The sequence below is a fragment of the Micropterus salmoides genome, unplaced genomic scaffold (assembly GCF_014851395.1).
Source record: "Micropterus salmoides isolate LMB-PRFRI ecotype aquatic unplaced genomic scaffold, ASM1485139v1 Ms_hic_scaffold_2, whole genome shotgun sequence".
Classification (NCBI taxonomy): domain Eukaryota; kingdom Metazoa; phylum Chordata; class Actinopteri; order Centrarchiformes; family Centrarchidae; genus Micropterus; species Micropterus salmoides.
In genome coordinates this window covers 25,384,233-25,400,882 of record NW_024041150.1, presented here as the reverse complement: position 1 = coordinate 25,400,882, position 16,650 = coordinate 25,384,233, and the positions used below count along the sequence as shown (strand labels likewise).

The 16,650-nt window shown below is 38.8% G+C and overlaps 2 protein-coding genes across 5 annotated transcripts; both read right to left on the bottom strand.

The window, feature by feature from the left end:
• Nucleotides 1-13: 13 nt before the first annotated feature.
• On the bottom strand, nucleotides 14-6,228 carry oxa1l (OXA1L mitochondrial inner membrane protein). Of its 2 annotated transcripts, XM_038731562.1 has the most exons (11): nucleotides 6,082-6,228; nucleotides 4,803-4,937; nucleotides 3,898-4,011; nucleotides 3,514-3,808; nucleotides 3,169-3,312; nucleotides 2,979-3,064; nucleotides 2,549-2,713; nucleotides 2,192-2,296; nucleotides 1,885-2,047; nucleotides 1,716-1,796; nucleotides 14-256 (listed from the first exon to the last, which is right to left on the bottom strand). In XM_038731562.1, the coding sequence occupies exons 1-11, from the start codon at nucleotides 6,190-6,192 to the stop codon at nucleotides 135-137; spliced, it is 1,521 nt and encodes a 506-aa protein (XP_038587490.1). In that variant the 5' UTR covers nucleotides 6,193-6,228; the 3' UTR covers nucleotides 14-134. The 2 variants fall into 2 exon arrangements, with proteins under 2 accessions (XP_038587490.1, XP_038587491.1); XM_038731563.1 differs by lacking the exon at nucleotides 3,898-4,011.
• A 2,492-nt stretch (nucleotides 6,229-8,720) lies between these two features.
• LOC119912501 (probable ubiquitin carboxyl-terminal hydrolase creB) lies at nucleotides 8,721-16,430 on the bottom strand. Of its 3 annotated transcripts, none has more exons than XM_038731719.1 (12): nucleotides 16,393-16,430; nucleotides 16,152-16,192; nucleotides 15,266-15,367; nucleotides 15,068-15,183; nucleotides 14,262-14,332; nucleotides 14,048-14,176; nucleotides 12,870-12,965; nucleotides 12,640-12,771; nucleotides 12,425-12,547; nucleotides 12,262-12,299; nucleotides 10,948-10,988; nucleotides 8,721-10,845 (listed from the first exon to the last, which is right to left on the bottom strand). In XM_038731719.1, the coding sequence occupies exons 3-12, from the start codon at nucleotides 15,295-15,297 to the stop codon at nucleotides 9,746-9,748; spliced, it is 1,878 nt and encodes a 625-aa protein (XP_038587647.1). In that variant the 5' UTR covers nucleotides 15,298-15,367; nucleotides 16,152-16,192; nucleotides 16,393-16,430; the 3' UTR covers nucleotides 8,721-9,745. The 3 variants fall into 3 exon arrangements, with proteins under 3 accessions (XP_038587647.1, XP_038587648.1, XP_038587649.1); XM_038731720.1 differs by having other exon boundaries at nucleotides 15,266-15,364; XM_038731721.1 differs by lacking the exons at nucleotides 16,152-16,192; nucleotides 16,393-16,430 and adding an exon at nucleotides 15,471-16,105.
• Nucleotides 16,431-16,650: the final 220 nt, after the last annotated feature.

The following is a 16,650-nucleotide window of genomic DNA, read 5'->3' as shown; positions in this document are numbered from 1 at the left end:
CACACCGAAGTCGTTGTTTTGAGGCAGATTTTACATTTTAATTAGAACAATACATAATGACAACCTTTGTCCTCTTTTCCATTCATAAATATGTACATAAATCATTATGCCGTCAAGCTACTAGCCAGTCTGATCTATCCAATAGTGTCCTTCCATGGCCTCGCCTTGCCACTAGCTGGCTTGCCTTTAGCCGATGCAGCAGCCATGGGTGGGTTCTGCTGGAGGGGATTGTGGGTAAAAGTCTGCCTCAGCGGACCTGCAGAGAGGAACGAAGAGAAGAAAATTTAAGAAACGCTAAACTGGAAGTTATACACGTGGTGTAGTGCTCATTATAAACACCTTGATAGAACAGAGACAATCACGCCAACGTCTCCACCTGGCTTTCAGGATGTGTGGGTTTATTTTATAAACACTGTGTTCTACTTGCTTAGTGCGTCGTCTCCATCCCGAAGACTGAGCTTTAGTAGACTTTTGGTCCCTGCTTAACGCAGTGCTAATCTAAAATAGTGTCAGCAATCTGAATGGTACACAGAAGACTCCTTACATGTTGTCTTTGTTACAGCAGTATCAGTCACATCTGAACTTTGAAATGCCCTGAATGTTTATTTTCAGATAAACATAAACATGCTTAAAAAAGGTTCAACAAACATGTTTGTCTGATGTAAGACGGCAACTAACTTAAGAAAAACATTATAATTACATTTGAGGAGCTGGAACCAGTAAACCTTTTTTTTTTTTTAACAAAAAAAAACAATGAATTGATTAATTGTTTCAGTTATTGGAAAAACTAATGCAACACAACACTACTAAGCAGGCTCAGACTTGACTTGTTTACACGCAGCCTGAAGGGACTACAAACTTCCATTTCGTTGTACAATCTTGTGTTGTAAAATGATAAATACATTGCCTTGATCCTTGACCCTTCAGTGCTCCAGTCACTCATATCAGAGTCCTTTATCACTTGTTGATTGTGCAGCACACTTGTCCGTATGTGTAGCAACTGTAGCAGGTTTAAAAATGTGTGTTTCTGTCTTGTGAGCTGCAGTCAGCGTCCGTTTAATCAAATCTTTAATCAACCTGTCCAAGGACAAAGTCGAAACCCAGCAAGAAACATTCTTAGGAGGTCAGAAGTTTTAAGGTCTGATGTAAGAGTTTAAAATGTGTATTTTCAGATACAAGTAATGGATTATTACTCTTTTTTCCCCCCAAAATCTTTGCTGGCTTTCAGTCTTCAGTAAAGGGACAGCTCACAAATAATTCCCAGGAAGATAAATTTTAGCAATTTAGCATTTTATTTTTCAAACGTTGTTGCAATACCTGGCTCTGTCCACAAGGGGGAGCACCTTTTCCACATCTACAAGTGTCCAGTCATCAGTCTACTGTGCATTACCCAAAACTTACTTCTTCAACATTATTTAACAACAGTATTTTGTTAAAAACATTAATTCATGATTTTAAATGGCAAAACATCGTCGTTTTAAAATACAGTAGTAAGAGAACAAGTTACTGAGTTACTTTTTAATACATGCAAGGATTAAATAATGAAGAGATTGAGATAATCGTATAATTTGGTGATCATTTTAGACAACCATAATGTTTGTATAATGCCACAAGCCAAAATGATTTTTTTCTGCCTGCCCTTTACTCTCATTTAGAAACAACGCAGCTGGAATAAAGCCCAACAAGGAAGCTGATGAAGCAGTTGTGCCACTGACCTTTAGCAGCGAGGTCCAGATGATTTTTGATTCTTCGTTCTCTCTCTTCCAGCTGCTGGGCCAGCTGAGCGTTTTTCCAGCCTGGGGAGTTACAACGCGGACATAATCAGTAAAAAAAGTACATGAAAGTCAAATCCATTTCCTATCGGACACAAGTTTAGACACCGACCCTTCTTCATGCTTTCGATGAAGCCGTCATTTTGGGGCAGGGCGGAGGCCGGGTGTTTGATCCTCTCCGGGATTCTCAACTTATCTCTGATCAAGGGGTGTCTGAGCAGGGCGACTTGAGCCAAGGAGAAGCAGTTGGAGGTCAGCCAGTAGGTGAACACCGCCTGAGGTTTGTTTGAGAAGAAAAGGATTTTTGCTGACAAAGTTCGCAGCAGCAGCGGGTTTAATATGTAGGTCCTGGCACCTACCCTTTCGGTATGATGTGAGGTGAGGTTAAACAAACCAAAGCGTATGAATGACAGACTGACCGTGGGGAAGTTGATAGTGAGGGGGAGGATGACGAAGGGCATGATCCTGAACACCGTCTTCATGGCTCGCAGATTGGGGTTGTCAACACCAGACTCTGCTCCCAGCTGAAAGAGAAAAGGTGACAATGTGGTGATTAAGGAAAAGCATGATTACATTCAAAAGTTTATAACAAGATCCTAACACCACTTATCACAAACTCTGTCCGTCTAATTACAATCCTATAAGTCTCACAATTGTCCTGATTGTTTATTCTGGCTTGCATTGAAAACACACAGACTGACAGGGTTGAAATTATTCTACAGTAGCCTTGACCTTTCTTTCTTTCTTCCTGACATTTTGGGTAAAAGCGGGCTGACCTCCAGGATGAAGAACATGGTTCCAGTGACGGCCAAAGGCAGGATATAAAAAGGATCTGCTGCTGTCAGGTCTGTAAACCAGAGAAGGCCTCCTGTCTGCAAGCTGGGCACCGGCAGATAGGCCATCTTCCTCAGTGCGATGAAGAAAGAGATGAAGACTGGTGCCTGAGGGGGAAACAGTAGGGTAGCATTTATAATGTTTTTAATGTCCTCACACATAACAATGCACCCTTTTTATTTCATTGAATTTTGTCGTTTAGAAACACACATTAAAATGAATATGAAAACTAGCTTTGATAACTCAGAAACATACTTTGTTTTTGTCTTACTAGCAAGTTGAGATTGATGATTAGGATAAAGCCAAAAACACAGAATTAATATTATTGTTTCACAGTTTAACAGGTAAACTAGTATATGGAGAGAGACTGACCTGCACCAAAGGAACAAGGAAGCCACGGAGAGGATTTACGTCGTGCTTCTTCTGGAACAAGTTCAGGTCAGAGTACGCTTTGGCAACTGTAACGTGCAAACAACAGCAGTTGATGAGGCCGGGCTTTTACACACAAACTAACATCATCTAAATTGTGACTGAAAAGACAAATGCAAGGGAGGAATTTTACAGTCAAATTTGTTTCCACTCTGTTTGGCCTCAGTCATCCTGGCAGTGAGTTTGGTCATCTCAGGCAGAACGTTGTTCAACTTGGCCGCCTCCCTCTGGCCCTTGACTATGACTGGAAACACAGCCAAACGAGCCAACACTGTTCCTATACGAGGGGAAGGGGGACAACAGAGACAGGAAGGAGGAAGAAGAAGGGAGGAAAGGGAATACAGGAGACTTTGTCTGAATCGCTTAAAATGAGATTAATGATAACATATCACCCTCAGACACTCATACAACCTGCCTAATTTTCCAGAACGCCTGAATGCTCACATATTGATTTATAGCTTCGTTGTTGAGTACTTACCTACAACAATGGCCCCCCACCAGGGCATGCCAAGATCTAAGTGCATGAACTCTAACAAGTTCTGGATCAACCCCACTGGCGTGTTGCCGGCCAGTCCCAGCTCTGCTAAAGTGGCTTCTGCGGCCTGCAGGACCTCCACTGCAGTTGGTGCAGCATCGGCTATCTGCTCAGTGATTGGTTGTGTTAAAACAGGGGTGAGGTCAGCGGACACAAGCTCTGGAGAAGGACCCACAACTGGAGGTGGAGGAGAGATGTCCACTACTGGTGCTGACATGGAAACTGTTTCAATAGGGATCTGCAAATATAAATGAAAGTGGAATTTCAGTGACAAGGCAAGTAGAGGTCTTGGATAAGTGATTTCATCTCAGACGTAGTCTCAGCCACCTGATCAGTGATTGGTTGTGCAATGATAGAGGCGGGGTCAGCGGGCAGAGAGACTGGAGGGCCGTCAGAAGCCTCCATCACTGGAGCTGCCACGACGCCACCCTCAGGTGGCATCTGTCAATATCAAAATGGTACAAGTGTAACCATTCATTCAAAATCTGAAAATCTCACATTCTGGCCAAGATATGACTCAATCAATCACTTTAGTGGATTTAAATACTTCCAATTTTTTTATGTTTCTATACTGAGACTGAGACAGCTTACAAAACTTAAAAGTCTACAATAAAACACGTTTGAGTTTTAAGCAGATATTTAGTATAATTTAAAGATAGAAATGCCACCATGGCAACATTTCACTACAAATGTCTTGGTGCCACGTTTCTCTCATTCGCAGTGTTTTAATGTCAGATGCATCCGTGTTCAAGAACAAGACTGATAAATACAGCACAAAATTGAAAGCTCCAAATTAATTTAAAAATGCCAAAGAAGGTAGACAATAGCCAGAAATGGTGGCAGTATTTCAATTCACCACACCATAAAATATAGCCGATAGCCTATTTGAGATTTCTGGGGCCTTAATGTACAACACATACAATTAACTGCACAATCCACAATGTAAGTATTATTATACATGTAAATAAAAGGACAATCAAACCAAATTCAAAGCACAGAACCGGTGCCTGCTGTCGCTTCCAAAGTATAGTTTGTAATACTATGAAAAGTTTGTTTACATTACAGACATAAAGCTCATAAATTAAAATCTGGTATTTTAAGAAATCCACAAATCAAACTATTAAATTATATATATCTTCAGCTCACATGGTTAAATATACAACGTAGGCTAAGCCTTAACACTGCTTAACAGCAGCTTTGCCGTTAGACTGATCACCTGTTTGCCCACTCACCTGTGAGCTGTTGTGTCTGACTGCCACGGCGTTCACCCAGAGGAACTTCCCGTGCTGTCGGCGACCCAGCAGAGTCCTGGTGGCAGGACTGCGACACTCAAACACCGTGTGCAGATGGGACCTTTGGAGCAACCGCTGATGGTGAACCAGAGGGACAGAGTGTCAGCCAGACGCACACTTTACACACTTACTTACTTGTATGATTATTGTTCTTATTTTCCTCTGTATAATAATTAGAAAATAAGGATATCCCAGATTTCCCAGTTCAGCCAATAATCAACTGCAAAGGGGTGGATTAAGACATAGGGGACATAAAGAATTGACAGTATGTGTTTTATTATATATAGTCTATCTATGAGTCTAGTCTCACTTTTGACTATGACAAGAACTTTTTATTACAAGACACTTTTTAATATAAATGTATATCATAGAACATTTTGCACAAACAATAACTGTGTCCCTTCAAGTTAATGCAGGTTAAATAATCAGTGCAGTAGGAGCTTTGCAGTGGTTACCTGTCCTACAATACATCTATGATTATTTGTTTTCTTTGAGTTAACACCTCAGATCACAGAACAATTCCCAGCTGATTCACCTGCCAACATTACCGACTCACAGAGAACTTGAAGTGGAGCATTAATTAAAACGTTGTTGCCTATATAAACTGAGCTCTGAAGGTCGTCAGATAATCCTGTTTCTTGTGTGAAAAATGACTTAAAACACAGAAGACAGAAACTGAGAGAAATCCACCTTTTAGCTGAACTCAGAACGTGCAGCGGGTTCAAGTTTGACCTCAGATAACAGGGATCTCTGCGGACATTTGTTTATTTCTACAGGACAGCGACTGGGTTTAGACTAAACACCATGTTTAAACATTTAAACCACAGCTAATGCCAGAGCAGCAGCCCAAGAAAGCTTTCTCTACTTCAGATAAATGTTGTGTTAGTTGTGTTAGACAGAGCCCTGCTGGCCTGAGGAGCCACACACATGTATGTTGAGTAAAATTTAATTATGTCTAAGTAAACCCCCTGCTGGTTTTAAGCACGTATTTCAGTGCTTCTAGCTAAACTGTCCGTGTTTATAAACCTGATGATTTAACAATTATATTAAATAAAGGAGGACTTTTACTGGAGAAGCTGTCAAAGTCACGCAGAAGACACATTACTGCGCAGCGAGGGTGCTAGCCTGCTAGCGAGTTAGCCGGGGAAAGTCTCTGTTTGTGTCTTTGTTTCGGAAGCAGGGATTAAGTACAGGACGTGAAACTGTAAAGAAGACCTACGTGGTTCCAGGTGTCTGAGAGGTGATGGTTGCCCCGGCTCGGTTTTCCAGTCTGTCTCAGGAAACATCTTGCTAGGCAGCCCGGAGTCACCCCGCTCCTGATGGCAGCCATGTTGGGAAAACGACAAACTACGGAAAGTGCGAGGAGTCAATCTTGTTGGCTGTTTGCACCACGCTTAACGCATTAAAAAACTGAGAGTGTGGCTCCAGCAGATCCAAGGTACAACATCCCAACTCTCTGTCCAGAAGAGAGCAGTCCCAGGACCCTATAGGTAGGCCTGCTGCACAGCACCCAGTGGTAGAGGACCTGAGAAAAAGAGACACACCGAGCCCACCTTGTGGGGAGTGAGAGGGTGATTTCAATAATCATTATACATTTATTATACACTAACAAACGTTTCAATTAACTTAAAATAAACATATGCATCTTTATTAATCTATCATGTTGTGATTTTAAAAAAACGTATCAATGACTGGATGTATTACGCCTACTTAAAAACGGCACAGTAAAAGTAGTCAATAGCATACAGCAGTATAATTACTTATGGAAGCAATGGGTTTTATCTATCCCACAACTAACAACTAACATCAAAGTTAGTCGAAAAGGCTTATTATTATGACGGGACCTTGACATTGGATTATTCAAAACAAGACAGTAAAAGAAGTTCATAGTATTTGTACAAGTAGTATAAGAAGTACTTAGTCCAGGAGTAATACATCAAATTTGTAGGTCTTAAGACATTTAAAATGTAAACAGTTTCTGAGTGGAAACCCTACATACAATAATTGAACAGAAAATAATTCCCTACTCATCCTACCTTGTATAAATTGAGGTAAAGACGTAATATTGACTGAATTGTGCTTAGGAAATACTATTGATTAATTAATAAATATTGATATGTTTACTTATTGAGGAAATATGTTTCTTATACAATATTTTACCTGACCTCTGTGAAGATTCCTAGTCATCGAGGTCATAGTTATCCAAGGAAGCTTAAAATCAAGGAGAACTGCACTGGGCTGAAGAGACTGGAAGATGCTTCACCTCTCACCTGAGTTCATTTTAAGAGCTAAAGAAGCCTGAAGAGAGGCAAAATGTCTTCTAGTATCTTCAAGACCAGCTCTCCTTGATTTTTAATTTAACTGTTTTCTTTTCATGACCAGACTGATAGGAATCACAGTTTTCCAGTTTAAAACACCAAAGAAATTCTTATAAACTGAGACTGGTTGGATTAAGTCTTAACATCAAGTCAACATAAACAGTATATATATATATATATCAGTAAAATCGAAACACATAATAAAGATTAAAATGTGAAATATCTGCAGTGATTACTTTTTTACTTTTTGACGATCATGTATCTGCAATCAATTATTTTACTTTTCATGGTGGTAGTTTTATATATATATATATATATATATATATATATATCAGTAAAATCGAAACACATTATAAAGATTAAAATGTGAAATATCTGCAGTGATTACTTTTTTACTTCCACAGACGATCATGTATCTGCAATCAATTATTTTACTTTACACGGTGGTAGTTAAAAAGAAGCTTATGGATCATATTGATCTTGTTCCAACTCTGAAATCTATAATTAACAAGCCCAGCCCTTTTCTGTGTCACTTCAATCAGTTTTCATTGCATATTTTATTCCATCGCATAGCTTGTTCTAGTGCATCAAACCAAGGGTGTAGAATTTAGCAGATGATCAGGGATGTTGCATGTCCCTATATCCTGCAATCCTTGTCCAGCAGTCTGTTGTCTCTTACTCTTGCTGTCTGGTGAGCTGAGTGTTTATGCTTAAACAAGGTTTTTCATGGCACAAATTGAGGCGGAGGTAGTACCATCTAGATCACGTGCACACACATGCATGTGTACCGTGTCTAAAATTGGCTCAAGCAAACACTTTTTACAAGCAACAAGTTATAATAATTATATGTGGAAGAAAATAACAATGATCACGTTAAAGCATATTTAATAAAAAGTAAAGGTGCCCTGTTCAACATTAAATCAAAAACAACAAAAAGCTAAGGTGTTAATTTACACACTTAACAAAAAGCAAGATGTTCAAGTCAAATCAAATATAACATCACCTACTGTTTTCATTTATAGTTCACAGGGTCCTCTTGCAGTATAGCTGATGTCAAGGATATTAAATGTTCTCTATGACCCCCAGGTGTTTATAATATTTCCTTACACATACCGTGCTTTCAATGTAAACATGATGATCTCAGGTTAAACTAGTAGAATTAAGATAAAAACATAATAATAATCCTAAACACATCTGGTGTTTTCAATACCAGACTTTGCTCCCAAAAGCAACAATTTTGGTGATTATTAATGTGAAGGACAAGTAACATTTAACTGTTCATACTCTGACACAACTTTAGCATTTTGTCCAATGCTAATATCATATTTATATCACACACACTTGCTTGTTGTAATTTTAATCATGTTGTTTTTGTCTGCAATGCACACACGACATCTAAAAGGCAGCCCTCTTCTGTTGTCCTTTTTTTTCTCATTAAAGGAGTTTTTGAAGGTTTTTGCTTGAGGTTTTGGGCAATATAAACAAAACTGACTTGACTTGAAGCTTGACTTCTCTGACTGTTTTACACAAAACACAAAAACAGTGTCCAAGAATTTATTTAGTTTTTTTTTAAATATATATTATTAGATTTTTAAATCACCACTAGAATTGTGTAAACGACATGAAGGGAAATGACAAAACAATTGTTTGGTTCAAAGTGATTAACATAAAGTCTAATGTAATCCTCACACAATCTTTTGTCTGAAATAACATTAGATGTTACAGTAATGCCATCTTTTTATACAGTATATCTCTCAACAATTTAACAAAACATTTTTTAAATAAAATTAATTAATTGAATACAGTTAAGACATTATTCAACTGTATAATTGTAAATTTGAAGAAAGTAAGAAAAGACGAAAACAAAATATAAAACAAAACATAAAATCACATTCTGTGAAAGTGATTTTATTAAAGTCAGTTTCCATTGTGTAACTTTCTCTTACAGACTGAACCCTCATTCTCATTAAGCCTTTTACATTTGCAGCTATTTACACAAAATCAATCCTGCTGAAAAAAAAAAAAAACTGAATCAGACTGAAGAAACAAAATAACATCAAAGTACAAAAAGAAACTCAAATGGCATTAACCAAAAAGATTAAATGGAAAATATTCAGTAATACAATTACTCAATCTGTAAGTACAATCCTGTGCATCAACACAGTAACAAGCAGCCTCATAAAAGAACAATTTGACTTATTCTGAACAAGGTATGTATTTCATCTTAATCTGACTCTGAGGCCCGGTCTGCATTTTTCCGTCTTTTACAAGAAGAATAAAAACACCCAGTAGTTTTTTTTCCTTTTGTTTTTTCCGCTCTGTGTTGCTTCAGTGGGGAGGAGAAATCCCACCATTTTCTTTTTGTATGACGTCTTTTTTTCAATGCAAGTTTCATTCCAACAGCTTGTTCTTGTGCTGCAGACGCTTTTAGCATTTTTCTGGCGTTGAACAGTTTGATTCATTTTTAATTACTCCTTTGGTCCAATATTTCTGTGGCTCTGGCGAAGGTGACACACTCAGTTTTAAATCGCAAAAGTCATTATTTTGTACCCAAATGTTAATGCCTTAGGAGCTTCCTCCTACAGTTTGTATGCTTCTGTATGTTGTCTCACTTCTTTTTTGAATACCACCCTCAAATTCTTCCTCAGTTATCTTCACATAACATGATCTTGATTGCCCTGAACCACGTCTTCCTTCACTTGTATCTTCATGAAATTCAGTTCTTGCCTTTGGTTGAGGATCACCATGTCTCATCTTTTCAACACTGCTAACTTCCTGATTCTCTGTCAGGTTTCTGCTTCCTGACGATCCTGCTTGTCTAACAGAAGAGTCTGCTCTGTTTTGAATGTGTTCATCGTCCTGCTCTTTGGCTTGTTTCTCCACACAAACATCTTTATGTCTTGAATGTGTATCAGTGATTTTCTGTTCTGACTGGTTCTGTCTAATCTCGTCTAATCCTTCATTGTTCTGATCCTCTACATCCTGACCGTTATCATCTCTGCTCTTTTGTTCCTTGACTCTCTTAACATCCATCTTCTCGTTTCCCTGTTGCTCATGTTTTGTATTCGTGCTTCTGCTTATTTGTTCACACCCCGGATCATCTTGTCCAACTTCCTTCTTCTCTGACTGTTCATCATCTCCAGTCTCTTCATCCTTGTAATCATGATTAATGTCTGGTCTCCTCTGTCTAACATCATCTGGTCTTCCACTGTCAGTGTCTCGATCCTCGACACTTTCTTCAAATTGAGTTTCTCTAGATAAGGGTCCTCTCTTTCCCACCTCTGCATTTCCTCCCATGTCCTCCTCATCAGCTGTCACTATTTTCTGTTTTTCAGCCTGAGCATCTTGAAGATTACTTAAGTCATGTCTTTTCTCATTACACTCCTGATGCTTGTATGGTTTACTCTCCCTGGAATAAACTCCCTTGTTCTGACCTTCCACATTAAAGCAGGGCTCAGGTGATCGTCCCACTCCTCCAGACCAAACACCGACTGTGTCTTTAGTTCCTGTGTCTTTTTCTTCAGCCTCTGCATTTTCATTACCTGCTTCTGCTGCCCCCTCAACTTCCTCTATCTCTCTAATCTTTCCAGCATCTCCAAACTGCTCATAGATACCACTGGTAGCAGGTGGGAAGCCTCCAGGAGTGGACACCTCCGAGATGTCTTCTAAAATATGTATAAAATAAATTCAGGCAAAGTATCAAACAATTTTATGCAGTGATCCACAAAACACATAGGTAAGCATATTGAACATGTTTGACATCTTACCATTAGTTTTCCTGTAAAAGAGAAGATAAGCATTGCTGGATCTAGAGAGAGAAATGTGAAAAAATTACATTTTAAATACAGCAAAACATGCGGCTTGTGTTTAATAGAGGGGCTTTCTGTTGTGCATGTGCACAAGCAGGGACGTACTGGGACTGAAATTCAGCCCGGGACTTTAAGATGAAGAGGCCTTTTTACGCGAGTGCCCCAGGATTCTTTGCAGTTATTTTAATACTAATAGTGTTTTTGTGTTATAAAGAGAATCAGATTACACTAAAGACCTTCAAGAAACTTTAGTATGACACCTGCCTCCTCGGGTTGTATAAGCAAGTCAACACTGCACTGAACATGACCAGGTCAGCAAAACCTAATCTGGAACACAAGTCACAGTATACTACTAACTACCAGCATGCCATGTGCACAGTCAGTCAGATTGATAAAATAGTTACACATGCTCACACATACACACTCACATACTCAATGTATAAAAAATATAATCAAACACTACAATGCAGTCCAATAAAATAGAGATGTGTGTGTCTGTCCTCACTTTCAACTTTCCCTGGCTCAGCTTCCCCTGTGCTGGACACTGCCTCTGTTTACTGATTGTACAGCTATGCATATGCATAAGAAGAACATCAGTATTAAATATGACTAAGAATAATGCATTTGCTAATTCTATCTGTACTTCGCTCAGGTTATTATCTAGTATGTGGAACTATTGGCATTTTAGCCTAAATGTAAATATGTATTATTGTGCTCTACTTTTCCTGTGTCCTTAATAAAGCTTTGATTGATTGATTGATATGAACAATATGATACCCAGCCCTGCACACTGCCCCTGTACATGTCACTGTTTTTGTACTGGTTCCATTCTCCTCCTCCTGTTCTTCTTTCTCTTGCTGCTTTCCTTCCTGCTCCTTCTCCTCGTCTTCACTCCACATCAATATGACTGGAGTCATCATCAAGCTGACCGTCTGCATCACTGACCTTAACAGCTAATAGACATGCAGAGTTTCCTTGCTTATAGAAGGATGCACACACACACAGCGTTCCGCTGCAGCTGAGCAGCAGGCCAGCCCAGTCGCGGATCATAAAGTAAGACGTATGAAATTGAAAAATAAAACGCTTTGAACACTGGGCCAGTTCGGCCTGAAATGGACCGGCCGTTCGGGATTGTTCCTGGTATTCCCGATTGCCAGTCCACCCCTGTGCACAAGCATACTTATGTAGGTTTACAGTACATGCATGTCAACTATTTTGAACCTACCTGTGGATATACTCATGCAAAAACTCAAGAAGTAATAATTAACTTACTTCTCAGAGTTATCCACCTGGAACGGCTGGTAATCAAGCTGTTGATGAAAAGAAGCAAACATGAAATGATGAATCAGTTTTTTGCACTGTGATATGAAACTGTACAACAAAGTGGTTTTGGAGAAACGTTCAACAACACTGTAGTTAAAGTGATCAATCTTACCAAAGTGACCTTGTCATCATTGAATCGATACCAGCTCTCATCATCCTTGATTGTTGCCGTGTAACATCCACTTCTAAGATCTCCTAAATGATCCACAACTGCATACAGTTCATATGTCTGATTCTGATCACCAATGGAAGAAATAACAGACATTAGAAAAAGGAATTAGAAAGAAATGTGTTTTGATAAAATACTAAAATATACAGTGTATATACCTCTGGTATCTGTAGAGTGTGGGGAACATCCACAGTGCAGTTGACTTTGACATAAGTCATGTGACTGTAGTCAAACTCAAACCTCTTCAACAGCAGCATCAAAACCTCTGGATGATGCTTTATGACACATTTCTACATTAAAAACACAGTCCAAAGATGTTTTACCATGTTGTTATAAAATCCTTAAAACACCAGAAAAATCACAGAGTTCATGTTTCTTCATTACTCACATTAGTAGCATCAGATTTGGCGTCACACTCTTCACAGTACATCTGGTTTTCTCCGCTGAAAACAGAAGGTCTGAAATACGCCTCAATGCCATTCACCTGATAAAACCAAAGGCAGACAACCAACAATCAAGCTATACATAGAATTAATAAAGACAAGTCATAAAGCTGACTGAACAATAGTTTTACAGTTTAAAAAGACATCCTTTAATTCAATACAGAAAGCCTCTTGATTTTTATTTTAAGGTAAAACATTGAGTGATTTTGGTATAATTAAGATTGTTTAATGGCAAGATAGTGAGAGACACAGGTGGACGTGAAGAATATCAAGTACTTGGTCATCATTATTGGAAAGCATCAAAAGCAGAATTGAATCACCTCCCTGCTGACATCAGACAGTCTGACTCAGTTGAGTGCTTCAAATCGTATGACTCATCTTTTTACCTTAACTTTTAAGTAGTTTCTATATCATTACACCTTGTACCTGTTACTATTTACCTTCAGGAGGGTTGATCGCAATCTCAATGAATCTATCAAGCCTAGTACTTACAGTATATACCACATTTGTCAACAAGAATACTGTAAACTTTCAGAAAACCACTACATCTCTCTGTTTGTTTGCTCTCTGACAAGCATAGTTTAAGGATCCAAACTGTGTGTGAAGCCCCTTGAGGGAAATGTGTGATTTTGCATGAAATTGATTGACTTGAAGATGAGTTACAGCGTTGGTTGGAGTTAAGCCAGACGCATATACACTTTCATCTGCATACAAATGGTTGTTAAAGTACTGAATATTAAGGGTAATGTTATGTATTTATAACAACAGTCAACAGTCAACAGTAATGGACCAAGAAAGCCCTGTTACTGACAGCAAGAAGGCATCAAAAATCCTCCATGTTTCCAAACCTTTGAAAGCTGTTCATTCAAATTTTATTTTATGGTCAAGTGTGTTGGGGTACAATGTTAACATTCCATGTAAAGTTTATTTAAAATCTTTAGATGGACTGGATCTCACCCAACACATGCAACATTTCCCCGTTTTTGATATTTCACACATGTTAATGGTGTTTCACTCAACTGGCGAGATTTTGATTAAATGCAAATGAAATATTTAGTTTACTATAAATCTCCTGTCAACAGAAAAATGCTTCAGAGGTTGCTGCAGGTTGTTGGATTCTTACCACACTGTAGTTTTCTTTACCACAGGACTCCATTAATGCAAGAAGAAGATGCCAAAATCTCTCATCGTTGTCTTTCTCTGTACGACATTGAGAACAAATGTTCTTGTGTGTCAACAGCCCGCCGAAGATCTAAAAGAACAAAAACACAGGCAATCATAAACAAGTATTATTATTTAACTTACAGATTCCCTTCGATGTTGATGATGTGTTTTACCTGCGACGCCTCAGGACTGGTCAGACTTAAAATCTTCTCAAAGTACTCAGCAGCATCACGCTGTTCATACACTGAGGGGGGAAGAGCAGAAATCAGCATGTATTTCTTAAACCAAAAAAAGGCAATATTGACTTTTGGTTAACTTCTCTTAAGAGAAGTTGTTCCGGCTCAACACCCACTGCTACAATTATTATTACTATCATTAATAATACTATAATTGTTAGTACCATAATGCATTTTCTGTACCACTATACTGCTTTTACTGTTTGTATTTCTGTGTGGACGTTGTGTTGGCTGCTCTCCTCCCACCCGCCCTCTCTTGCCCTTTCTCTCTCTCTCTCTTTCTCTCTCCCTCACCCCCAACCAGTCGAGGCAGATGGCCGCCCACCCTGTTCAAGTTTTTTTTTTACCTTCTGAAAGGGAGTTTTCTCTTGCCTGATTCTCCAAGTGCCAGCTCATTGTGGTAATTGTTGAATGTCTGTAAATAATATTATAAAGACCTATCTATTTAAAAAGTGCCCTGAGACAACTTTTGTTATGAATTGGCGCTATATAAATAAAACTGAATTGAATTAAGAGGCAAAGAAACATAACTTTGGATGATTAAAGGGATAATCAGATATTTTCTCTCTGTGAGTCTTAAATGACTGCATGGTAACACGTCTGGTGCACAGAATGCAGATCTAAATCAAGACCATAATTTAAGATACCTTAATGTAAACTGTCAATGTCCGGCATAAATAGGTTTGGTCCACAGGTGTCCTGTTCAAATACTGTGTTGTTCTGTGTGCTAACTCATACTGTACCTCTGTCGATCCCCAGCGTCTTTGTGATGTTAAAGGTGTAAGCTGTGTATCTTTTTAAGTCATCAAACAGTTGTTTAAGATCATGATCAATAGGGCCAGGAGTTTCACTGGTGGGCCTGAACAAGGATAGGACATGGTTATAAGACATAAAAAGGTTTTAATGAATCACATGACATGAACTTGGACTTTGAAACAAACCTTTCCACAGCTTCTCTGAAGTCTTTGGTCATGAACAGCACCTGCAGCACACTGTTCAGGTAACATGTTGCTCCTGGTTTAACAAACCGTGGTACTTTGCTGCTGGGAGGAGAATATCAATAATTCTTGAAATTTGTCTTAATAAATTTAATGTGGATGAAAAAACAGCCTGCAAGTGCAATAACAGGTTTACTTTTCTGATTACCTTCCCAGTCTTCAATCATGTTTTGTCTCACTAAACCTTCATTGTCCTGATGCTCCTCATCTCTTCAAGGATTGAAGTGTGACATCGCCTTCCAGACCCTCCTGTGGCCTCCTCTGTCTAACATCATCTGGTCTTTTTACTGTCAGTGTCCCGATCCTCAACACTTTCTTCAAGTTGAGTTTCTCTAGATAAGGGTCCTCTCTTTCCTGCCTCTGCATTTCCTCCCATGTCCTCCTCATCATCCATCATTATTTTCCCCTCATCTCTCTGTTTTACAGCCTGAGCATCTTGAAGATAACACAAGTCATTTCTTTCCTCATTTCACTCCTGATGCTTGTATGGTTTGAACTCCCTTGTCTTGACCCTCTACTTAAAACAGGGCTCAGGTGATCACCCCACTGCTCTAGACACAAAAGTGACTGTGTCTTTAGTTTCTGTTTCTTCAGTGTCATTACCTGCTTCTGCTGTCCCCTAAACCTCCTCTCTCTCTCTAATCTTTCCAGCATCATGACACTGCTCATAGTTATCACTGGGAGCAGATGGGAAGCCTCCAGGAGTAGACACCTCCCGGATGTGTTCAGTACAAGACCGTGGTACAAATTAAGGAAAAGTACCAAACAATTTGATGCAGTCATTCACAGTACACAACAGTTAATGTAATGAACATGTTTGACATCTTACCATTAGTTTTCCTGTAAAAGAGAAGGTAAGCACTGCTGGATCTAGAGAGAGAAATGTGAATATAAAGGAAGTTTTAAATATAGCAAAATGTCTGGCTTGTGTTTAATAGAGGTGATTTCTCTTGTGCATGTGCACAAGCATACTTATGTAGGTTTACAGTACATTCATGTGAACTATTATGAACCTACCTGTGGATATACTCATGCAAATACTCAAGAAGTAATAATAAACTAAAACTTACTTCTCAGAGTTATCCACCTGGCACGGCTGGTAATCAAGCTGTTGATGAAAAGAAGCAAACATGAAATGATGAATCAGTTTTTTGCACTGTGATATGAAACTGTACAACAAAGTGGTTTTGGAGAAACGTTCAACAACACTGTAGTTAAAGTGATCAATCTTACCAAAGTGACCTTGTCATCATTGAATCGATACCAGCTCTCATCATCCTTGATTGTTGCCGTGTAACATCCACTTCTAAGATCTCCTAAATGATCCA